We start from the raw sequence: 26,478 nt of genomic DNA on the forward strand, positions 1-26,478 counted from the left end.
GAACCCATTTCCCTTCGTGGTGCCAAAGGTCGACACCTTTTGTTTATAAAATAGAATGGATCACAAGGACAATTTTTCAACTAGTTAGGATGGGCTCTTATGATAAAAATAGGTCTTCGCATAGTTATTTCTGACATGCTTGAGTAATTGTGTAATTTAACGCCAAGCAAGATTTTTTTTTCCTAATGTTAGATTTCATCATTACCTATGGTAATCAACATTCAAAATCATTTACATAATGACAATATTGCATTATTGCTTCATATTGCTTGAGTTACAAGCTAGTAACATCAAATGATTTTTCACGTTCCACCAGCCGCGATGTATTTGAGTTTTATTTTCTGCTTAAGGAGCAAATTTTCTTTTCTTTTTCCCTGGGAGGTATGGAGTGAAGGGATGGGAAAAGAGACAAATAATAGATATGTGTTAGTGGTGCAGATGGGTGAATAATTTATCATCATATCCCACTGGTCACATAGTATTGAAGATTAGCACTATGCTGGTGGTATAAAGCATTTTACCACCAATTCTTATGGTTTCTAACTGAGAGTATAATAAGCCAATTTACAGAGGACTACAGACTGTGATAACTTCATCAGAGGAAAGCAGATAAGCAACAAACCCTTTGCTCGACCTAAATACTAATCTGCGTTTAGTTTAACAAGTGCTTTTTCAGAGACAGCTGGAGTTTATTCAGTTTCTTCCTTTAATTCTAGAGCCTCAGGGCATGCTTCCTCCAGAGGTTGTCATCATCAACAGTACAGCTGTCCGTGTCATCTGGACAGCTCCTTCAAACCCAAATGGTGTTGTCACTGAGTATGCCGTCTATGTAAATAATCAGCTCTACAAGACTGGAATAAATGTGCCCGGGTCTTTCATTGTGAGAGAGCTGTCTCCCTTCACTGTCTATGACATCCAGGTTAGAACGTTGTTTTCCAATGGTTAAGCTTATGGGTGTGTTAAATAAAACTTGCTGGGTTATGTCTCTTAGTGGCTGCCTTCCACCTTGGTTACAGATTATTTATTTGGTGGGGAAGAAGAGAGAAAAGAGGGAAATTGATTGCTGTGGGCAAACTCAGGAGTCACTGGAAAGGAGATAATAGTAATATGGAAAGTGATGGTGAGGATGGTGATGGTATTTTCACTGGCAAAATGAAGCAGCTCAAGTGTTTGCAATCAGTCTTGCCAAGCAGCTTGCCTTTGTCCTGGTTCTTTTACTGACATCAGAATCAGAGTTAGCCTATGATTAGAGAGACATTCTTTCTTCTCCAATTTCACCATTTACTAAATTTAATAGCTTTAGGGAAGTTTTATAACCTCTCTTGATGTCAATTGTCTCTTTTGTAAGAACAAAGGACTAGATGATTTAAAACATTCTATTAACCTCTAGAATTCTATAATTCTGGATGCAACAACAACAAAAATAAATGAATATGTGGCAGGTAAAAAAATTAAAAAATTTACTCAAGCATGAAAGAAAAATGTCTGTTCACCCTTCAACAAATGTTCGATGACCCTCACCTGTATGAAAACAATTATATTTAAATTTTTTGCATTTGGTCCTCTTTGAGGAGCTAATGAAGTCAGTGTACACTCTCCTAGAAAAGTATGTATATATTTATATGACAAAAGTTAACATGCAGTTTCAGAGAGTGCATTGACCATTTGAGAGTGAACTCCTAGGTCTCTTTGAGATCTACCGATCATAAAAGTAGAAAAAATATAAAGGACACCAAGGCATATAAAACAAGAAACTTATCCTCAAGAAATTGGGAATCTTGTTAGAGCAGGAGAATATAAAAGATAGCAAGGCTAAATGCAAAAATTAATGATAAAAACAATGTTTCAGAAGCTCAAAGTTTATAGAGAAGGGTTGCCATTTAGTAAATTTTTGAATAAACTGTGCACTTCTGGGGCTTCCCAGGTGGTAGAAATAGTAAAGAACTTGGCCACCAATGCAGAAGACATAAGGAACACAGGTTCAACCCCTGGGCTGGGAAGATTCCCTGGAGAATGGCATGGCAACCCACTCCAGTATCTCTTGCTTAGAGAATCTTCTGGACAGAGGAGTGTGATTGGCTGCAGTCCATAGGGTCGCAAAGAGTGGGACACCCCTGAAGCAACTTAGCATGCATGTATGTGTGCTAGTCTGACTCTTCGTGACCCCATGGACTTTACAGTCTGGAATTCCCCAGGCCAGAGTACTGAAGTGGGTAGCCTATCCTTTTTCCAGGGGATCTTCCCAACCCAGGAGCTGAAATAGGGTCTCCTGCATTGCAGGCGGATTCTGTACCAACTGAGCTTTTGGAATAGCCCAAAACTTATACCAACTTTGTAAATAATTTTCAGAAGATATTAAGCATGAAATTTTTATTTGACCACAGAAAACTTTTCACTGGCTCTGTTCATTAAGTGAGCATTTCCCCATCCCCTGTTCCCACTACATTTGAAAGTGAAACATTTGTAATCATCTAGTTACAACCAATGCACTAACCTCTCCCACTACTAGGCTTGGCCTCCTAAGAAAATGACATATAAAGATATTTAGTAAAAGAAGAAAGGTACGTTGTTTATTTTTTAGTACATTCCATGATTTCCATCTACCCACCTGAGTTTATCTTAGTATGGATCAGTGAACTGCTGTTTCTCTTCATGACTCTTAGAGGGAATCTGTATGTAGATGTAGATCATTGATCACATTGTAAAATGAAAATCACATTCGAAATACCTAGAAATGCAGCTTAATGGACAAGTTAACATAGAAAGTTATGAAAGATTTACTGTATTTTCCTCTTTGGGGCCCTGGTGGAGAAAGCCAGCTGAGTCCTCGAAAGGCAAAATATTCATTTGCTTTATCAGGACTCTGAATACATCCAGGGTTGGGGGGGGGTTGGGAGTGGTTGTGGTGAGATCACTGGATTCTGTGCATGCATATCCAGCGCCAGCCTTCTAACCATGAAGCAGGGGTGGATGTGTAAGCATTCCAGGCATGTTCCACTCTGACAGGTTTCACTCAGATCTGTTTGTTTGAGTTGCTAATGGCCTGAAGTGAAGAGAAGTGAAAGTTGCTCAGTTGTGTCCGACTCTTTGCGACCCCATGGATTATACAGTCCATGGAACTCTCTAGGCTAGAATACCAGGAATCAAACCGGGGTCTCCTGCATTGCAGACAGATTCTTTATCAACTGAGCTATCAGGGAAGCCCACTAATAGCCTGAAGAGAGTGTATTTTGATCTGATACAAGGAAACAAATGAGGAGACAAAAGACCAAATTAGAATCTAATACTTAAATTTTGTGATTGGTGACTAAGATATTCTTAATAACTGTAAGTATATTTTTGTGACCTTCTCCAAGTCCATAAATACTGTACTTGAAATAGTTATTGCATTACTGGAAATTTGATTTTTATCAAATTTCAAAGATTTTTATTTATGATATCAAAGATAATTGGTCTCCATTTAAAATGTGCACTAAATTGATAGGCCTAATACTTTAAAACTAAGATTCTCTTTACTAACCCCCTCTATAAAATAGCCATTGATTTTAAAGCAGACATGTAGATGCACCACAACATCTGTTTTTTAATGAATCATTCTGCATAGACCTTTCTAAAGGGACTGCTCATTCAATTTTTTCTTAAATTTTTTCTCTTTAGTATTAATATGTAAACCTTTATATTTGTGTTTCATCTCAATGTTATACAACATAGCTGTAACACCAGAAATATGCCCCAAAGATGGAAACTTGAAATATTACATTAATAACAAAGTGAAAAAGTATTGACACATTTCTCTAAAATCAGAGTAAAAGCTTTCTAGAGAATCATTTGAATAGACCTAAGTAGTTTATAACTTAAAGATGTGCTTATTATTTAGATAATAAAACAACTAGGGCACAGTAAAGCCTGAATCAAATAATTTCATGTCTTATCAGCTTGATCATATTCCTTGAGCTCTCTGACCCTTCTATTTGCAAACTTAAAAAAACAGAGTTGTGAGGCTTCATTAAATTATTTGTTCAAGTACCCATCATAATATTTGGCACATAAGAAGTTCAGTTGAGCTGATTTTCAGTTACTTCACTTCATGCATATGATGCATCATGTAGTCATATATTTCCCAATATGTGTGAAGTTTTATTGTCATTAATACTTTCACAGCAAGTATATTCATCTCCTTGTAAGTTATTTGGAATTTACTGGGCATGCTTTAATGTTATCTCAGAATACTATATGGCATAAATAAATCACTCAACAGCATTATAAAAATATGCCTCAACTCCCAATTAGGTGCCCCATGAACAAAACAACATAACTACTATATACAACAAATACCACATTTGTCTTTCCTCAAATGCCCATGGAAATTCAGAGAACTGCTTTGCTTTAAAGTTCAGTATTAGTGTTTAAGATTCATCAGCATGTAGTACCCTCCATTTATGTATTAGATACAGAAAGTAAATTATCATTGGTAAAAGTGCAGTTCTTCTTTGGTTTAACCTTTAATGGAGAGCAGAAGGATGTCACTTTATGGATGGTCCACAAGCAATCTCTTACATGTTCATCTGTCTCTCCCCTGCTCTTGTTGAATATGTTCTTTGTGTTACTAATGCTTGATGAACTCAATTTCTAATCTTTAGTTATCCCACCCTCCTTGGTTTTTATTCAGATTAGGTGGCAGAATTAAAGGGTGAGTGATGAGTTTCTGCTGTGATTAAGGTAGAAATACAATTGCAGCTGGAACAAATGGATATAAAATAGCTCAGCCATATTGGAAGTCTTCCCTAGACCTCATTTTTCTTCCATTAGAGATTAGCATTGAGGCTATTTGTTGTAAAGTGTCAAGGCTTCCAGAAAATATCATCATTACCCTACCTGGTTATAGATCCAGAGAATAGTATGCAGTGATAACATATTACGCTTGCCAACTGTCAACTAAGCATCTTCCCTTCTTCCTTAGTTGTGCTCCAGAGAGATGAATATATCTGTCTGTTTCTGAATAGTTGGAACTAGAAACTAAACATTACCATTTGAATCACTCTATCAATTGTCCCAGCCTCATTTCCAGACTCTATTTTGAGTTTGTTCCATTGGACTCAACATAAAAATTTAAGACTTAGTAAACCCCAAGATGCCATAGAGAACTATAAGAAACACCTGTGAAATGAGAGTGGGGTGGGTTTCAGTCCATCAGCAGTCTATATTTTGAAAGTAGTTGCAATTATTGTTTTCTAAACTAACATTTGCAGGTTGAAGTCTGCACAAAATATGCCTGTGTAAAAAGCAACAGAACCCAAATCACCACTGTGGAAGATACTCCAAGTGATATACCAACTCCTACAATTCATGGCATCACTTCAAGGTACCAATTCTTTATCAATTAATCTAAAGAACTGACCATAAGCAATTAAAATAAAAATCAAAGCTATCATTCCTGTCATGACAATCTCATTTAGTAGATTACTATGTGTGTAAATCAAATTTTTTATATTATTAGGTATTGATCCTCAATGTACGCATCCCCTAACATTTAAGCTTTGATTTTTCTGATTGTCCAGCTTCACTTCCTTTTACTTAGTAATCTGTGAAAAATGTTGGAGTGCATGGAAAAGTTGTCCTTCAGTAAATTCTTTTGTGAGACAAATAATACAATTTTAATTAGAATGACTACCTCTTAATTTAATCTCTTTGAAAGAAATTAGACTTAGGTATATCAGATTTTCCTAAAGCTAGAAATAGCTGTAAAATTAGGGGAGATAAATTATTGGATAACCTTTACAATTGTATCAGATTCTTCATGGAATCCCTTTATTTTTGTGTACTCTTTTTTTGCTGAGCAATGACCATGGTTTGAAAGTGATCCTCTTTCAATTCAAAATTAGCAATTTAAGAGGAAAAAAAATGTAACATCAAGCTTTCCAAGTCAAAAGTAATATGTATCAAGTCAACGGTAGAGAAAGAAATCTGAGTATTCCCACATCATATTTTTGCCCTAACCAAATGAACCGCCTTTCATCTACACACACACACGCACACACACAGTTACGTCCCATATACACACATGCACACTGACTGAAACAATCAACATGTTATAAAATATTTCAATTCTGAAGGATTCTTTTATGACATATTGAAAATTATAGGTCTTTTAAAATCATTTCAAAAATAATCTATACTGATTTGGAGAACTAGTGATTAAAATAATTAGAAAAACTCAAATAATTGAATTCTTAGATGTTCAGGGCAAACATAGTCCTTTCTTCTTGAGTATATCTTCTATCAAACACATGATGATATCTGTCTAATGTGGGGTGCATGCATGCTAAGTCATTTCATTGGTGTCCTGCTCTGCGATCCTATGGACTGTAGCCCTCCAGGCTCCTCTCTCCATGGGATTCTCCAAGCAAGAATACTGGAGTGGGTTGCCATGCCCTCCCACAGCTCATGTGGGATATGTTAATTAATCAATAATTCACTCAACAGATTTTTCTCATCTACCCACATGATTGCCTACCTTTTCGGGGGGAAGTGTCAAGTTTAAGGAACACCAGAGACCTTTATTTATTTTTTCAGCAAACATACTTGTGGGTATAGTAATATAAGAGGCAAAAGTAATACAAAGCAGTGTAAGATAGGGCTCTAAATTTTCACAGTTCCGGGCACCTGTGGGAGACGTTGCCCTAAACAAACATTTATAGAACAGAGTGAAAAACACTGTAATAAAAAATTTATAATGTTCAAGAAGTGAATTAAAAAAAAAAAAAAACTCTACTCATAATTATCAGTGAAGACATCATGAAAGATGTGACATTTGAGTTCATTCTAAAGAACTCAAGGAAGAAGTATAAATAGGTAGGTGGATGTTGTCAAATTTCTTGTCTGTTAACATCCCCATGACTCAAGCCTAGGTGAATGGCATAAGGAAATATGTCTTAGATTACATATTTATATGTAGCTAAAAATGTGTTTTTTCAGAAATTGAGCAAATATCCATTTGAGACTGTCTCTAAGATTATCTTTAAGAAGATTCTTGTGGATAACAACAGAAAAAATATTTTTAGTTGGGTTTATAGATTGCTTCTCCCCAAATATATTAAATTGGTGCCCAAAACAATTAAAAGGGCATATTTATTTTTTTAAAAGAGCAATAAAAATGACAAGACAGATGAGAACAAGAGAAGGTAGATTTTTAACACAATTATGAAAGCAAAATTTGCCTTGGGAGCTGCACTTGCCGAAGTGGTAGTTAGCAGAGGGAGATGGCACAAACAAACTAATTTGCTCTGCAGAGAACCTCAGTGTCCAAGCACTTAACAGACTTTCAGGTTTGTGAATAAGGGCAAGAAGGGATAAAGTTCAAAGCTGAAATCATGGAATTAGCTGAAAGTCTTAAAAAAAAAAAAAAGAGTGGTTGGGATCTATAATTAGTCAGGGTTCGCCAGGAAAACAAAACCAAATGTGAAAACTCAGGAAAGCTTGGGGTCTAGTCCCAGTCCACGTCCAAAGTTTTAAGAATTAGAGGAGCTAATGGTATAAATCTTGGTCCAAATGTGAGAGTGAGAGAAGACTGATTGGATCAGGTAGTCAATCAGAGAGGAGGAATTCTCCCTTTCTTCAACTTTTTCTTTTACTCAGACCCTCAACTCATTGGAGGGTTGGGGGTGGAACCCACCTACACTGTGAAGAGCAATCTGCTTTATTGAGCCACAGATTCAAATGCTTACCTCATCAAAAACAACCCTGCAGACACACCTAGAAATCATTTTTAACCAGATGTCCTCGACCTTGTGGCCCAGTCAACTTAACACAAAATTAGCCACTACAGAATTCAAGGTCCCCTACCTCTATATTATTCATCACCGCGTTGGTTTCTCTTTCTCCTTGTGGCATATTCCACCAGCAGGAGATCAGAAGTTTTTTTCTCAAGAAGCTGAACAGAAGTATTTAGGAAATAGGGCTACTAGGCACAGTGGAAATCTGGAATGAGGGGCAAAGGTAAAAATCATGATAAAGTGTAGACTACAATTAGAATGATGGTGCCTCAGCTGCTTTCCCCAGCTCTGGTTTTACAAACAAATATCCAGTCATAAATGTTTCCATACAGAAGGGCATTCTTCTCTGAAAAAATCTGAGTGACTCCAAATAAAATACTTCCATAAACTAGCAGATCAGGATCCCCTAATAGAAAAGATAACTTGCAACCTGGTCACACAGTAGGGAATTTCATCAATCAACAAGCCCCACTCATATAAATCTTCTTGTCACCTTTTTTATCTCAAAGATTAAAAGAAACAAAATTAAAACAGAGAAATAATTCAATAGACATAGAAACAATGCAAGATGAGGAAAAAAATACATAACAACCTCAGAGGGCTAAAAAGACATCCTCTATATATAAAACAACACTAAAAAAAAAATCCTACTTGGAAAAAAATCAAAGTAAAGCAGGACTTAGGGGAGGGATACCGCATGGAAGTTGTCTTAATTTTTAATTAACTGAATTAAAACTTTGGAAGGAAGTTTAGTCTGAAAGTGCAAAAAAATCAAATATGTTACTAAAAAAGAAATTAAGAAAAATCTTAAAATCCAGGAAATCAACTATTTGGATAGTAAGGGTTCCAGAAAGAGAGAAAAGAGGAAAAAAAGGGAAGAAAATAAAGATGACAAGAAAATATTCCCAAATCAAGATACCAGTAAGTAGATTCCAAGGTGTTATAGATGCCAGAAAAATGACTGAATCATAACCACATAAGGGGATATCATATGGAGATTTCAAAGTACCAGGTTAAAAAATTGCATTCAAAAAGCTTCCAGGGAGAGAACAATATAGCAGAGCAGTAGGTGGACGTGGAGTACATCTCTCCCCACGGATGCATCAGGAATGCACCTTCAGACACAGAAGTGCATGCAGAACACCAGCTGAGTGCAGACAGGAGTACCTGACCAGCGGAAAAGAATATGGAGACCCACACAAAACTCGGTAGGACGAAGGATCTAGGGGGAAAAGGGGAGTGTTAGGAGAACTGGCCCTGCCCTCGGTGGGTGGCAGAACTGAAGCAGGGGTCTGATCCCCACATTGGCAATTGTCTGAGTCAGAGGAGAAACATTTAAGGCTGAGAGTGAAACAGCTGATCTGTGGCAGCCTAAATGGAATGAGGATCAGACAGTCCTTGCTGCAGCCACACATTACCCAGACAGGGATGCAAGTCTGCTGGAAGGTGCAGTGCCTGGGAACTGGAGTTTAGGGATCGTGGAGCAATCCCAGGGCAGGGGCTGCCGTTGAATGCAGAGATGGATCAATGGGATGTGAGGGAGGAGATTGTGGTGGGAAATGCCTGTGGAGGAAAGCCAGGCAGCCATGGAAACAAGGCAATACTGCTGAGTCACGCAAGGGGGTGGAGCCATCACCATAGCCTCTCTCCCCCCACAGCCAGCATTGGCGGCTGAACAATAGAGAGGCTGGCCCATCGAACGCCTGACTTACTGAACTACAGAATAGGACCCCACCCAGGGTGCCCCTTTAAGTGCCTGACACGTCAAATCCACAGAGTAGGACCCCAGCCAAGGTGGCTCTCTATGTGCCTGAGGTGGCGGACAACAGAGAAGGACCTCTGAGTGCCTGAATGGGCAGAGTTATGGAGAAAGGCTGGCCAAAGAGGCCTTCTGGTCGCCAGCTACAAGAGGCTCAAGAAAAGACTCTGATAGGGCCATAACTTCTGCACTGGAGGCAGTCCGTGTCCCTGCACACTTAGTGTTGCCAGGATCCCTGAAAGCCAAGCAGCTGTGCCACCTTCACGCTCAACTCTCACTAGGGCAGAGCTGCCACAGGCCAAAAAAAGCCTTGTGTCTATGCATGCAGGCTCACTTTGGTCATGTCCAAATCTTTGCGACCCTGTAGACAGTAGCCTGCCAGGCTTCTCGGTCAGAGGAGTTCTCAGCAAGAATACTGGAGCGTATTGGCCAATACTGGCTGCCATACCCTTCTAGAGCACTGTAGTTTCTGCTGCCCTGGCCGCCAACCCCCTGAGTATCTGGTGCTGCCAGAACTCCTGCGACCCAAGCAGCTGCACCATCTCCACACCTGGTCCTCACAGGGGCAAACCCAAGTCCCCCAGGGCAGCCTCAGGAGCAAACCCCAGTGACGACCCACATGCAGAGGTGGAAATAAAACCACAGTTGAAACTCAGGGGCAGTGTGGCCAAGGAAGAAGATCCCAAAACCTTCCCACCAGCTGGACAAGCTGCAGATTAAATCCACATGATCAACAAGGTGGGCTCTGTGTCTATGGAATATATAAAAGGATGTTGAGAGCTCCCGCAAAAAGAACACACAGGAGTAGAACCAGGTTAGAGTCTGATCTGCCCCCACAGCAGGTCCAGAGATCAGCACAGTGTTGGAGGGCGTCCTAGGGAGCTGAGGTGGACTGAGACTCCCAGCGAGGGACAGGACTCTCACAGCAGTGACTCCAGAAAAGCATTTATTATTCTTATGTTTTGACTTGTTCTGTAGATTCTTTTGGATTTTTTTTCTTTCTTTTCTCCTCCCCCTCTGTTGTAGTCGTTGATTTTACTGGCACTATGAAATCTAAGTTTTTGAGCTTTCTTTTTTTCTCAGTCACATTTCTTAATTGTTATAAACCTTTGCCTCTACATTGCTCTTTTGCAGTTCTGTGGAGTTTTCCTGTTTTCTTTTTTCTTTTCTTTTCTTAATTTTTTAGACCTTTTTTTCCCTACATTTATTACTTTGTTTGCTTTTCCTACTGTTCTTTCCCCCTTGCAGTTAATTTTTAACGTATATAAATGTTCTTTATATATATATATATATATTTAACTTTGCATATCTGTTCTTTCTTTTCTTTCTTTCCTTTTCTCACAACATATTTGTTAACTTTATTTTCATTGCTTTATTCCCTAATTGGCACCTTGGTTTAGATTTGTTTTCCACTTTGTGCTTAAGTTAGTTTTGTTCTTAACAGTTAGATATAATTTTTGGTTTCCTTCATTTCCTAGGTCAATCTATTGTACTTTATTTTTTTTTTAATTGTTTTGATTTTGCATATGGTTATATATGTGTATGTGTATATCCAGTCACACTTTTTATTGTTGTTATAAACCTCTGCCTCTACATTGGGCTTTTGCAGTTCTGTAGAGTTTTTCTATTTTTTTCCCCTTTTTTCTTCTTTTTTCTTTTCTCCTTTTTATAATTTTAATTTTTAATTTCTTTAAACCTATTATATTTTTTCCTACATTTATTCCTTTGTTTGCCTTTTGTACTGTTCTTTTCCCTTGCAGTTAATCTTTAAAGCATATAAATCTTCCTCATCTACCTCTATTTAACTTTGCATATATGTTTTTTCTTTCCTTTCCTCTCAATATATTTGTTAGTTTTGTTTTCATTGCTTTATTCCCTACTTAGCACATTTATTTAGTTTTGTTTTCCAGTTTGTGCTTTAGTTAATTTTGTTCTTAACAGGTAGATATAATTTTTTATTTCCTTTGTTCACTGGACCAATCTATGGTACTTTATTTTTGTTGGACTGTTTTGACTTTGGTCATGGGCATATATGTATATGTGCTTATTCCAATATTTTAATTATTATTTGCCTGATCTTGTGGCCGCCATTTGGCTGGGGTTCATCTTTGGTTCCTCATTTTGGGGTATTTGTTTTAATCTCCCTTAATGCAATAACAAACCACTTGTGGAATCTCCGTTCCTGACCAGAGATCAAGCTCTGAGTCTTTGGAGTGAGAGCACTGACTCCAAGACCCTAGACTGCCAGAGAACCAACCCTAGGAATTACCAAATAGAGAGAACTCACACCAAGGAAACCGCGTGAATACAAGACCCAGCATCACCCAACAACCAGTAGCACCCTGTGCAGGAAGGCTCATGTCAACAACAAACAAATCAAAATACTAACCCAGTTATCAGCAGACAGGATTACCACCTCACCCAGCCTTGCCCATCAGAGGAAAAACAAACAAACAAGCAAGCAAAACAACAACAACAAAAACTCAGTACAAATCTCACCCTATATGAAGCTTATACAAATCACTGACCAACCTTAGGAGGGCAGAAACCGAAAGGAAGAAAGAATTCAACCATGAAGCCTGGGGAAAGGGGACCTCAAACCCAATAAGTTAAAAAAAAATCAGTGAAAGGCACTGAAGTATTAGACAAATGAAGGAACAAGCTAGAAGCACAGAAATCCAAATAAATGAAGAGGAAATAGGCAAACTACCTGAAAAAGAATTCAGAATAATGATAGTAAAGATGATCAAAAAACTTGAAAACAAAATGGAGAAAATTCAAGAATCAATTAACAAAGACCTACAAGAATTAAAGAATAAACACACAGAGACAAGCAACACAATTACTGAAATTAAAAATACTCTGCTGCTGCTGCTAAGTCACTTCAGTCGTGTCCGACCCTGTGCAACCCCATAGGTGGCAGCCCACCAGGCTCCCCCGTCCCTGGGATTCTCAAGGCAAGAACACTGGAGTGGGTTGCCATTTCCTTCTCCAATGTGTGAAAGTGAAAAGTGAAAGTGAAGTCACTCAATCATGTCTGACTCATAGCAACCCGATGGACTGCAGCCTACCAGGCTCCTCCATCCATGGGATTTTCCAGGCAAGAGTATTGAAGTGGGGTGCCATTGCCTTCTCCAAAAAATACTCTAGAAGGAGTCAATAGCAGAATATCTGAAGCAGAAGAAAGAATCAGTGAAATGGAAGATAAAATGATGGAAATAACTTCCGAAGAGCAGAGTAAAGTCAAAAGAATAAAAAGAACTGAGGATAGTCTCAGAGACCTCTGGAGCAATATCAAACACACCAACATTTGAACTGTAGGGGTCCCAGAAGAAGAGAAAAAGAAAGGGTATGAGAAAATTTTTGAAGAGTTGAAATAGTTGAAATTTTCCCCAACACAGAAAAGGAAATAGTCAATCAAGTTCAAGAGACACAAGGAGTCCCATACAAGATAAACCCAAGGAGAAACACGCCAAGACACATACTATTCAAACTAACAAAGACTAAACACAAAGAAAGAACATTAAAAGCAGCAAGGGAAAAGCAACAAGTAACATGCAATGGAAACCCCATACGCTGAACAGCTGGTATTTCAGCAGAAACAGTGCAGGCCAAAAGAGAACAGCAGGATATGTTTAAAGTACTGAAAGGGGAAAATCTACAACCAAGATTATAGTACCCAGCAAGGATCTCATTCAAAATTGATAGAAAAATAAAAAGCTTTTCTGACAAGCAAAAGTTAAGAGAATTCAGTACCACCAAACCAGCTTTACAACAAATGTTAAAGGGATTTATATAGTCAAGAAATATAAGAGAAGAAAAAAGATCGACACAGTCAACCATAAAAAATTTAAAAAATGTCAATAGGAACATATATATCAATAACTACTTTAAATGTAAATTGATTAAATGCTCCAATCAAAAGACACAGACTAGCTGAATGGATGCAAAAACAAGACCCATATATATGCTGTCTACAAGAAACCAACATCAGACCTCAAGACACATATAGGCTGAAAGTGAGAGGATGGAAAAATATATTCCATGCAAATGGGAAGCAAAAGAAAGCTGGAGTAGCAACCCTCATATCAGACAAAATAGACCTTAAAATGAAGATTACAAGAGATAAGGAAGGACACTACATAATGATCAAGGGATCAGTCCAAGAGGAAGACATAACAATTTTAAGTATGTATGCACCCAACATAGGAACACCTCAATACATAAGACAAACACTAGCAAACTTAAAAGGAGAAACTGACAGTAACACAGTCATAGTAGGAGACTTTAACACCCCAATCACACCAATGGACAGATCAAAACAGAAAATTAATAAGAAAACACAAGTTTTAAATGATACGTTAGATGAGATGGATCTCATTGATATCTTCAAGACATGTCATCCAAATGCAGAAGAATACACCTTCTTTTCAAATGTACATGGAACATTCTCTAGGATAGATCACATCTTGGGTCATAAATCAAACCTCAGTAAGTTTAAGAAAATTGAAATCATATCAAGCATCTTCTCCAACCACAATGATATGAGACTAGATATCAATTACAAGAAAAACCTGTAAGGAACCAACACATGGAGATTAAACAACACATTTCTAAATAACCAATTACTGAAGAAATCAAAAGGGAAATAAAAAAATTTCTAGAAACAAATGCCAATGGAAAAATGTCAGCTCAACACCTATGAGATGAAGCAAAAGCAGTTCTAAGAGGGAATTTTATAGCAATACAATCCTACTTCAAGAAACAAGAAAAACATCAAATAGACAACCTAACTTTACACTTAAAACAACTGGAAAAAGAAGAACAAAAAAACCCTAAAGTTATTAGAAGGAAAGAAATCATCAAGATCCAAGCAGAAATAAATGAAAAAGAAATTAAAGAAACAATAGTAAAGATTAATGAATCTAACAGCTGGTTCATTGAGAAGATAAACAAAATGGACAAATCTTTAGCCAGCCTCATCAAGAAAAAAAGAGAGAAGACTCAAATCAACAAAATTGCAAGTGGAAAAGGAGAGGATACAAAAGACAATGCAGAAATACAAAGGATTATAAGACTATTATGAATTACTATATGGCAATAAACTGGATAACCTGGAAGAAATGGACAGATTCTTAGAAAAGTTCAATCTTCCAAGACTGAACCAGGAAGAAATAGAAATTATGAACAACACAATTACAAGCACTGAAATTGAAGCTGTGATCAAAACATCTCCCTAAAAGCAAAAGCCCAGGACCAGATGGCTTCATAGATTTCTGTCAAACTTTTAAAGGGCTAATGCCTATCCTTCTAAAACTCTTTCAAAAAATTGCAGAGGAAGGAGCACTTCCAAACTCATTCTATGAGGTCAACATCAACCTGATACCAAAACCAGACAAAAACAGCACACACACACACACGCAAAAACTACAGGCCAATATCACTGATGAACATAGATGCAAAATCCTCAACAAAATTTTAGCCAGCAGAATTCAGCAACACATCAGAAAGCTCATACACCATGATCAAGTTGGGTTTATTCCAGGAATGAAAGGATTCTTCAATGTACACAAATCAATCAATGTGATATACCAATTAACAAATTGAAAGATAAAAACCATATGATCATCTCAATAGATGCATAAAAAGACTTTGACAAAATTCAGCACCCATTTATGATTAAAACTCTTCAAAAAATGGGCATGAAAGGAATGTAGTAAAGGCTATATATGATGATAAGTCTACAGCAAACATTATTCTCAATGGCGAAAAACTGAAAGCATTCCTCCTGAGATCAGGAACAAGACAAGGGTGTCCCCTTTCACCACCATTATTCAACATAGTTCTGGAAGTCCTAGCTACAGCAATCAGAGAAGAAAAATAAATAAAAGGAATCCAGAGTGGAAAAGAAGACATAAAGCTATGACTTTTTGCACATGACATGATACTGTATGTAGAAAACCCTAAAGATTGTATCACAAAATTACTAGAGCTAATCAGCAAACTTAGCAAAGTTGCAGTATACAAAATCAATACACAGAAATCACTTGCATTTCTATATACTAACAATGAAAAATCAGAAAGCAAAATTAAGGAAACAATCCCATTCACCATTCAAACAAAAAGAATTGTATATCTAGGAATAAACTCACCTAAGGAGACAAAAGAACTGTACACAAAAATTATAAGACACTGATGAAAGAAATCAAAGATGACATAAACAGATGGAGAGATAGTTCATGTTCCTGGGTAGGAACAATCAATATTGTGAAAATGACTATACTATCAAATGAAATCTATGGATTCAATCAGATGCCTATCAAATTACCAATGGATTTTTTCACAGAACTAGAACAAAAAATTTCACAGTTCATATGGAAACACAAGGACCCCGAATAGCCAAAGCAGTCTTGAGAAAGAAGAATGGAGCTGGAGGAATCAGACTTCCTGACTTCAGACTATACTACAAAGCTACAGGCATCAACACAGTATGGCACTGGCACAAAAACAGAAATATAGACCAATGGAACAAGATAGAAAGCCCAGAAATAAACCCATGCACCTATGGGTACCTTATTTTTGACAAAGGAGGCAAGAATATGCAATGGGAACAAGACAGCCTCTTCAATAAGTGGTGCTGGAAAACTGGACAACTAATGCAAAAGAATGAAATTAGAAAACTTCCTAACACCATACACAAAGATAAACTCAAAATGGATTAAAGACCTAAATATAAGACCAGAAACTATGAAACTCTTAGAGGAAAACATAGGCAGAACATTCGATGGCATAAATCAAAGCAGATCCTCTATGACCCACCTTCTAGAGTAACAGAAATAAAAACAAAAGTAAACAAGTGGGACCTTATTAAATTTAAAAGCTTTTGCACAGCAAAGGAAACTGTAAGCAAAGTGAAAAGACAACCCTCAGAATGGAAGAAAATAATAGTAAATGAAACAACTGACAAAGGACTTATTTCCAAAATATACAAGCAGCTCATACAACTCAATACCAGAAAAACAAACAACCCAATCAAAAAGTGGGGAAAAGACCCAAACAGACTTTTCTCCAAAGAAGATATACAGATGGCTAACAAACATGTGAAAAGATGCTCAATATCGGCCATTATTCAGTTCAGTTCAGTCACTGAGAGAAATGCAAATCAAAGCTACAATGAGATATCACCTCACACCGGTCAGAATGGCCATCATCAAAAAGTCTACAAATAGACTGGAGAGGGTGTGGAGAAAGGGGAATGCTCTTGTGCTGTTGGTGGGAATGTAAATTGATACAGCCACTATAGAAGATGTTATGGAGAGTCTTTAAAAAGCTGGGAATAAAACCACCATATGACATAGCAATCCCACTCCTAGGCATATACCCTGAGGAAACAAAAACTGAAAAAGACACATGTATCCCATTGTTCATTGCAGCACTATTTCCAATAGCTAGAACATGGAACCAACCTAAATGTCCATCAATAGGTGAATGGATAAAGTTATTGTACATATACAGAATGGAATATTACTCAGCCATAAAAAGGAATGAATTTGAGTCAGTTCTAAAGAGGTGGATGAACCTGGAGCCTATTATACAGAGTGATGTAAGTCAGAAAGAGAAAGATAAATATTGTATTCTAATATATTTATATGGAATCTAGAAAAATGGTGCTGAAGAATTTATTTACAGGGCAGCAATAGAGAAACAGACATAGAGAATAATATGGACATGGGGAGAGGGGAGGAGAGGGTAAGATCTATAGAAAGAGTAAGATGGAAACTTACATTACCATGTGTAAGATAGATAGCCAAGAGGAATTTGCTGTCTGGCTCGGCAAACTCAAGCAGGGGTTCTGTATCAACCTAGAGGGGTGGGATGGGGAGGGAGACGGGAGGGAGATTCAAAAGGGAGGGGATATATGTACGTCTATGGCTGATTCATGTTGAGGTTTGACAGAAAGCAGCAAAATTCTGTAAAGCAATTATCCTTCAATAAGAAAATAAATAAATAAATTTCCAGGAAGAAAAGACAGATTATGTACATACAGCACTAGGAATTTGGATGACATTATGACTGTACACAGCAACATTCATTGCTAGGAAAACAATGAAATAATGCCTTAAATTCTGAATTTAAAAAAAACTTTCACCTTATTATTCCATACTTAATCAATATCAGTTATATTTTGGGTCAGAAGAGAGGCAACTTAAGGCATGTGAAGAGAAAAAAAAATATATAGATTTTATTGAAAACTGACAAGAATGTGAAGAGAACTACCTAGTTTTAACAATGAGTTAAACTTCCGAAAATGTTCTGGGTATTCTAAATTTGTTTATTTTTTAATTCTCTAAATTTTTACAATTTGTTTTTAATTTTCTTACAGTAAAAGACATTCTCTTTTGCTTCACATTTCTATAAGTTTTAACAAATATATCGAGTTGTGTGAACACCACTACAGTTAACATATAGCACTGTTGTTCCATTATGTCAAAATATTTCTTCACACTACCCCTTTATAGTCAATTTCTCCTCCACCCTCCCCCATACTGAGGAAATACTGTTCCATTTCTGTAAGTTTGCCTGTTTCATGTTGTCACATAATTGGAGTCATACAGTATATAGCCATTTAAGCCCGACTTCTTTCACTCTACATAATGCATTTAAGATTCATCCATATTATCATAAATATCAATAGTTGTTGATTTTTGGTACTAAATAGTATTGTATTGTATGAGTATACCACAATTTGTGTATCATTTGGGTAGTTTCCAGTTACTGGTGACTATGAATAAAGTTGCTGTAAACATTTATGTACAGATTTTTATGTGAATGTAGATTCTCATTTCACCTGGGTAAATGATGAGTTGGACTGATGAATCATAATAAGTTTATATTTTACTTACTTTATAAGAAACTTCCAAACTTATTTCCAAAGTGACTACATACTTAATTTTGTTGAATACATTTTCTTCATATTAATTTGTTAATGTGTTTAATTACATTGATTGACTTTCCAATAATTAAGGCTCTATTATCTGAATAAAGCCCACTTGGTTGTGATATATTTCCCTTTTTATATATTCCTGGATTCAATTTGCTATTATCTTGTTGAGGATCATGGTTATCCTTATAAAATATATTGAAATATTTTTATTTCTTGTAGTGTCTTTGCCTGCTTTTGGTAAATGGCAATTCTGGGCCCAAAAAATAACCTGGAAAACATGTCTTCCTTTTCTATTTTCTGAAAGAGATTTTGTGAAAATGGTATTTATTTCTTAAATGTTGGTAGAATTTACCAGTGAAACTCACCTTTCACTAGAGTTTTTCTTATTGAGTGGTATTTTACTCAGAATTCAATTTCCTTAACAATGTAGGGTGATTCAAGCTATCTGTTTGTTCTTGTGTGAAATTTGTTACCTTGTGTTTGCAAAGAACTGGTTTAATTTTATAGAATTTGTCCAAATGATGGACAGAAATTTGTAATATTTGTAGAATGTGCATTGATTTGCACTGTTTCATTTCTGATAATGTTAAGTGTCTCTCAATCAATCTAGAGTTTTATCAATTTTGTGAATCTTTTCAGAGAACCATCTTTTGGTTTTATTGGTTTTCTCTATTGCCTTGTTTTCTATTTCACTAATTGATGATTTCTTTATTGATTTCTTTCTTCTTGCTTTGGGTTTATCTTACCCTTCTTTTTTTAGTCGCTTAAAAAGGAAAGCATGCATTATTGATTTGAGACCTTTCTTCTTTTTGACTAGAAAAAGTTAAGAATTTTGCTTTAAGCCATGCTTTAGGTGAATTTCATGAAGTCTGAAAAGTTGCATTTTATTTCATTTAATGTTTCAAGATAGTTTTTAATTTCCTTAATACTTCTGCTTTGACTCATGAATTATTTAGAAGTGGTTTGCTTAATTCCCAAATATTTTTTAGTTTTTTCAGACATATTTAAGATGTGAGTTTCTAAAGCCATTCTGTTATGGTCTGAAACATGGTTTTATTTTATTGTCTATAATGAGATCTATCATGGTGAATATGCTATGTGTACTTGAGGAGAATGTGTATTCTGCTGTTGTCAGAACATTTTATAAATGTCAATTAGGTCAAGTTGAGTGATCGTGATGTTCAGGTCATCTGTACACATAATGATTTCCTGCCTGGCTGTTCTATCAATTATTGTGAGAGGAATGTTGAAATCTCCAAATATAACTATGGGCTTATTTATAATATTTCTTTTTTTTGAACTCTCAGTTTTTGCCTCATGTATTTTGATGCTTTACTATTAGGTTCATGCACATTTAGGATTGTTATGTCTTGGTAAATTGACACTTTTATTGTTGTGTAGCATTCCTTTTCCTTCCTGATAACTTTTTTTATCATCAAGTATATTTTTTCTGATAATAATATAGGCACTCCAACTTTCTTTGGATTACCGTAACTTTGAGTGATTTTGGAGTATTTCCTGGATGTTTAAATATCAGGTTGTCATCATGTGTATAAGGTTGGAGGTTTCGTTTCTTTTGGCACGTGACCAACTTGGTTAGCTTCAGACTGAAATTTTTGTCTTGGTTTATGTGGTCGGTGGCTCTAATATTAGTTCATTTTTCAAAAGTTTCACCATGCTGCTTTATGTCTGTCCCATTCATGCACCTCTCAGTGGCTTATCTGGTGTTTGGTTATGGGATTATGCAATGGTTCAGATCTCAAAGTCTTTGCTATGTGCTTATTCTTCCCTTTCACAGCTATTTGTAAGGCCTTCTCAGACAACCATTTTGCCTTTTTGCATTTCTTTTCCATGGGGTTGGTCTTGATTCCTGTCTCCTGTACAATGTCACGAACCTCTGTCCATAGTTCATCAGGCTCTCTGTCTATCAGATCTAGTCCCTTAAATCTATTTCTCACTTCCACTGTATAGTCATAAGGGATTTGATTTAGGTCATACCTGAATGGTCTAGTGGTTTTCCCTACTTTCTTCAGTTTAAGTCTGAATTTGGCAATAAGGAGTTCATGATCTGAGCCACAGTCAGCTCCCGGTCTTGTTTTGTTTCCACCTTTGGCTGCAAGGAATATAATCAATCTGATTTCGGTGTCGACCATCTGGTGATGTCTATATGTAGAGTCTTCTCTTATGTTTTTGGAAGAGGGTGTTTGCTAGGATCAGTGCATCCTCTTGGCAAAACTCTATTAGCCTTTGCCCTGCTTCATTCTGTACTCCAAGGCCAAATTTGCCTGTTACTCCAAGTGTTTCTTGACTTCCTACTTTTGCATTCCAATCCCCTATAATGAAAAGGACATCTTTTTTGGGGTGTTAGTTCTAAAAGGTCTTGTAGGTCTTCATAGAACTGTTCAACTTCAGCTTCTTCAGCATTACTGGTTGGAGCATAAGCTTGGATTACCGTGATATTGAATGGTTTGCCTTGGAAATGAACAGAGATCATTCTGTCGTTTTTGAGATTGCATCCAAGTACTGCATATCGGTCTCTTTTGTTGACTATGATGGCTTCTCCATTTCTTCTAAGGGATTCCTGCCCAGTAGTAGATATAATGGTCATCTGTGTTAAATTCACCCATTCCTGTCCATTTTAGTTCACTGATTCCTAGAATGTCAACATTCACTCTTGCCATCTCCTGTTTGACCACTTCCAATTTGCCTTGATTCATGGACCTAACATTCCAGGTTCCTATGTGATATTGCTCTTTACAGCATCGGACCTTGCTTCTATCACCAGTCACATCCACAACTGGGTATTGTTTTTGCTTTGGCTCTATCCCTTCATTCTTTCTGGAGTTATTTCTCCATTGATCTCCAGTAGCATATTGGGCACCTACCGACCTGGGGAGTTCCTCTTTCAGTATCCTATCAATTTGCCTTCTCATACTATTCATGGGGCTCTCAAGGCAAGAATTCTGAAGTGTTTTGCCATTCCCTTCTCCAGTGGACCACATTCTGTCAGACCTCTCCACCATGACCCTTCCATCTTGGGTGGCCCCACACAGCATGGCTTAGTTTCATTGAGTTAGACAAGACTGTGGTCCGTGTGGTCAGATTGGCTAGTTTCCTGTGATTATGGTTTTAGTGTGTCTTCCCTCTGATGCCCTCTTGCAACACCTACTGTCTTGGCTGTGAAAAGAAGAGAAGCAAAAAGCAAAGGAGAAAAGGCAAGATATTCCCATGTGAACGCAGAGTTCCAAAGAATAGCCAGGAGAGATAAGAAAGCCTTCCTCAGTGATCAATGCAAAGAAATAGAGGAAAACTACAGAATGGGAAAGATTAGAGATCTCTTCAAGAAAATTAGAGATACCAAGGGAACATTTCACACAAAGATGGGTTCGATAAAGGACAGAAATGGTATGGACCTAACAAGCAGAAGATATTAAGAAGAGGTGGCAAGAATGCACAGAAGAACTGTCCAAAAAAGATCTTCATGACCCAGATAATCACGATGGTGTGATCACTCACCTAGAGCCACACATCCTGGAATGTGAAGTCAGGTGGGCCTTAGCATCAGTACAAAAAAAAGAAAGAAAGAAAGAAAGCATCACTACAAACAAAGCTAGTAGAGGTGATGGAATTCCAGTTGAGCTATGTCAAATCCTAAAAGATGATGCTGTGAAGTGCTGCACTCAATATGCCAGCAAATTTGGAAAACTCAGCAGTGGCCACAGGACTGGAAAAGGTCAGTTTTCATTCCAATCCCTAAGAAAGGCAATCCCAAAGAATGCTCAAACTACCGCACAATGGCACTCATCTCACACGCTAGTAGACTAATGCTCAAAATTCTCCAAGCCAGGCTTCAGCAATACGTGAACCGTGAACTTCCAGATGTTCAAGCTGGTTCTAGAAAAGGCAGAGGAATCAGAGATCAAATTGCCAACATCTGCTGGATCATTGAAAAAGCAAGAGAGTTCCAGAAAAACATCTATTTCTGCTTTATTAACTACGCCAAGTCTTCGACTGTGTAGATCACAATAAACTGTGGAAAATTCTGAAAGAGTTGGGAATACCAGACCACCTGACCTGCCTCTTGAGAAACCTGTATGTAGGTCAGGAAGCAACAGTTAGAACTGGACATGGAACAACAGACTGATTCCAAATAGGAAAAGGAGTACGTCAAGGCTGTATATTGTCACCCTGCTTATTTAACTTATATGCAGAGTACATCATGAGAAACACTGGGCTAGAAGAAGCACAAGCTGGAATCAAGATTGCCGGGAGAAATATCAATAACCTCGGATATGCAGATTCAATTCAGCTCAGTTCAGTTCAGTCACTCAGTCGTGTCCGACTCTTTGCGACCCCATGAATCGCAGCACGCCAGGCCTCCCTGCCCAACACCAACTCCCGGAATTTACTCAAACTCATGCCCATTGAGTCGGTGATGCCATCCAGCCATCTTATCCTCTGTCTTCCCGTCTCCTCCTGCTCCCATTCTCTCCCAGCATCAGGGTCTTTTCCAATGAGTCAGCTCTTCGCATGAGGTGGCCAAAGTATTGGAGTTTCAGCTTCAGCATCAGTCCTTCCAATGAACACGCAGGACTGATTGCCTTTAGGATGGACTGGTTGGATCTCCTTGCACTCCAAGGGACTCTCAAGAGTCTTCTCCAGCACCACAGTTCAAAAGCATCAATTTTTCGGCACTCAGCTTTCTTCACAGTCCATGCATGACCACTGGAAAAACCATAGCCTTGACCATATGGACCTTTGTTGGCAAAGTAATGTCTCTGCTTTTTAATATGCTGTCCAGGTTGGTCATAACTTTCCTTCCAAGGAGTAAGTGTCTTTTAATTTTATGGCTGCAGTCACCATCTGCAGTGATTTTGGAACCCCCAAAAATAAAGTCTGACACTGTTTGCACTGTCTCCCCATCTATTTCCCATGAGGTGATGGGACCAGATGCCATGATCTTAGTTTTCTGAATGTTGAGCTTTAAGCCAACTTTTTCACTCTCCTCTTTCACTGTCATCAAGAGGCTCTTTAGTTCCTCTTCACTTTCCGCCATTAGGGTGGTGTCATCTGCATATCTAAGGTTATTGATAATTCTCCCGGATATCTTGATTCCAGCTTGTGCTTCTTCTAGCCCAGCGTTTCTCATGATGTACTCTGCATGTAAGTTAAATAAGCAGGGTGACAATATACAGCCTTGACGTGCTCCTTTTCCTATTTGGAACCAGTCTGCTGATCCATGTCCAGTTCTAACTGTTGCTTCCTGACCTGCATATAGGTTTCTCAAGAGGTGGGTCAAGAGGTCTGGTATTCCCATCTCTTTCAGAATTTTCCACAGTTTATTGTGATCCACACAGTTGAATGCTTTGGCATAGTCAATAAAGCAGAAATAGATGTTTTTCTGGAACTCTCTTGCTTTTTCAATGATCCAGCAGATATTGGCAATTTGATATCTGGTTTCTCTGCCTTTTCTAAAACTAGCTTGAACATCTGGAAGTTCTCAGTTCACGTATTGCTGAAGCCTGGTGTGGAGAATTTTTAGCATTACTTTACTAGCATGTGAGATGAGTGCAATTGTGTGGTAGTTTGAGCATTCTTTGGGATTGCCTTTCTTAGGTATTGGAATGAAAACTGACCTTTTCCAGTCCTGTGGCCACCACTGAGTTTCCCAATTTGCTGGCATATTGAGTGCAGCACTTTCACAGCATCATTTTTCAGGATTTGAAATAGCTATGTAGATGACACCACCCTTATGGGAGAAAGTAAAGAGGAACTAAAAAGCCTCTTGATGACAGTGAAAGAGGAGAGTGAAAAAGTTGGCTTAAAGCTCAACATTCAGAAAACTAAGATCATGGCATCTGGTCCCATCACTTCATGGGAAATAGATGGGGAGACAGTGCAAACAGTGTCAGACTTTAGTTTTTTGGGCTCCAAAATCACTGCAGTTGGTGACTGCAGCCATGAATTTAAAAGACACTTACTCTTTGGAAGGAAAGTTATGACCAACCTGGACAGCATATTAAAAAGCAGAGACATTACTTTGCCAACAAAGGTCCATATGGTCAAGGCTATGGTTTTTCCAGTGGTCATGCATGGATGTGAGAGTTGGACTGTGAAGAAAGCTGAGTGCCGAAAAATTGATGCTTTTGAACTGTGGTGTTGGAGAAGACTCTTGAGAGTCCCTTGGAGTGCAAGGAGATCCAACCAGTCCATCCTAAAGGCAATCAGTCCTGCGTGTTCATTGGAAGGACTGATGCTGAAGCTGAAACTCCAGTACTTTGGCCACCTCATGCGAAGAGTTGACTCATTGGAAAAGACCCTGATGCTGGGAGAGAATGGGAGCAGGAGGAGAAGGGGACGACAGAGGATGAGGTGGCTGGATGGTATCACCGACTCGATGGGCATGAGTTTGAGCAAACTGCAGGAGTTGGTGATGGGCAGGGAGGCCTGGCATGCTGCAATTCATGGGGTCGCAAAGAGTCGGACACGACTGAGTGACTGAACTGAGCTGAACTGAACTATGCTTCCCTTTGCTTATGAAGCAGCCATGTGTGTGCACCTTGGAATTAAGACTTGTGTTCAGTTTTGCACAGAATTAATATACTGCTTAGCTTTCTCTTTTTTGAGAGTTCCTCCGTGCTTTCCATATCCCTTGGACTTCCTTTTCCAGATCTTTGGCTAGAAAGACATGGTTTCTCTTGGAATTTTAGCCTCCCAAGGTAGCTCACAGTTTACATCAATGAAATTGTTTGAGGTGCAAAGAGATTAGAGAAAAATATTGAAAAAAAAATAAGTAGGAATTTTTGTGCCACACATTCTTTGGGCCACAGGGTGCACTTCTCTTGGTTTCCCTGGCCAGAAAGCTAGATTTTCCTTAGGATTTTTGATTCTCACTTGGCAGCGACTGCCATAATTCAGCTCCTTATCTGGAATCATACTCAGAGCAAGTAAAAAGAGGAAACGAAATGAAACAGGGATATTCATCACACCTTCTGACTTGCTAGGCCTTTTTATACTCTGGCCAGAAAGATTAGGTTGCTCTCAAACCTAGACAGCATATTAAAAAGCAAAAACATCACTTTTCCAACAAAGGTCCATATAGTCAAAGGTATGGTTTTTCCAGTAGTCATGTATGGGTGTTAGAGTCAGACCATAAAGAAAGCTGAGTACCAAAGAATTTATACTTTCAAATTATGGTGCTAGAGAAGACTTTTGAGAGTCCCTTGGACTGCAAGGAGATCAAACCAGTCAATCCTAAAGGAAATCAACCCTGAATATTCATTGTAAGGACTGATGCTGAAGTTCCAATACTTTGCCCAACTGTTGTGAAGAGCTGCCTCATTTGAAAAGACCCTGATGCTGGGAAAGATTGAAGGTGGTAGAAGGGAATGACAGAGGGATGAGATGGTTGGATGGCATCATCAACTCAGTGGACATGAGTTTGAGCAAACTCTGGGCAATAGTGAATGACAGGGAAGCCTGGTATGGTGCAGGCCATAAGGTTGCAAAAGTCAAACACACCTGAGCAAGTGGACAACAGCAACATAGGTTTTGCTTGCCCAGTGCGTGGTTCCACACTGGGGTTGCTCTTCAGCTGAAGATGGGGACGATAAAAGGAAAAACATTGGGAAACTCATCCCATAATGTTTGCTCTTCAAATATTGGCTTCTTTCCTGATTTTCCAGTATTGTTAACTTTTCAAAGCCCTTAGGTGGTTGCTTTTTGTAATTTGAGCTGACTTTTTAGCAATAATCAACATGCATATGTGTGTGTGTGTGTGTGTGTGTGTGTGTGTGTGCTCAGTCATGTCCAACTCTTTGCAACCCCATGGATTGTAGCCCACCAGGATCTGTCCATGGGACTATCCAGGCAATAATACTGGAGTGGGTTGCCATTTACTCCTCTAAAGGATCTTTCCCACCCAGAAATCAAACCCACATCTCCTGCATTGGCAGGTGGATTCTTTACCACTGAGCCACCAGGGATAGAGGCTATAAAGGACT

At 38.1% G+C, this 26,478-nt stretch overlaps 1 protein-coding gene across 1 annotated transcript in view; it reads left to right on the forward strand.

Annotated features, from left to right (window-relative positions):
• USH2A (usherin) overlaps window positions 1-26,478 on the forward strand; it is a 903,825-nt gene that overhangs the window by 621,316 nt on the left and 256,031 nt on the right. The window contains exons 45-46 of the mRNA XM_070474523.1: window positions 717-919; window positions 5,250-5,362. Of these exons, the coding sequence (XP_070330624.1) occupies window positions 717-919; window positions 5,250-5,362 (316 nt within the window). The remainder of the gene's footprint in view (window positions 1-716; window positions 920-5,249; window positions 5,363-26,478) is intronic.

Source organism: Odocoileus virginianus, chromosome 11 (assembly GCF_023699985.2).
Source record: "Odocoileus virginianus isolate 20LAN1187 ecotype Illinois chromosome 11, Ovbor_1.2, whole genome shotgun sequence".
NCBI lineage: Eukaryota > Metazoa > Chordata > Mammalia > Artiodactyla > Cervidae > Odocoileus > Odocoileus virginianus.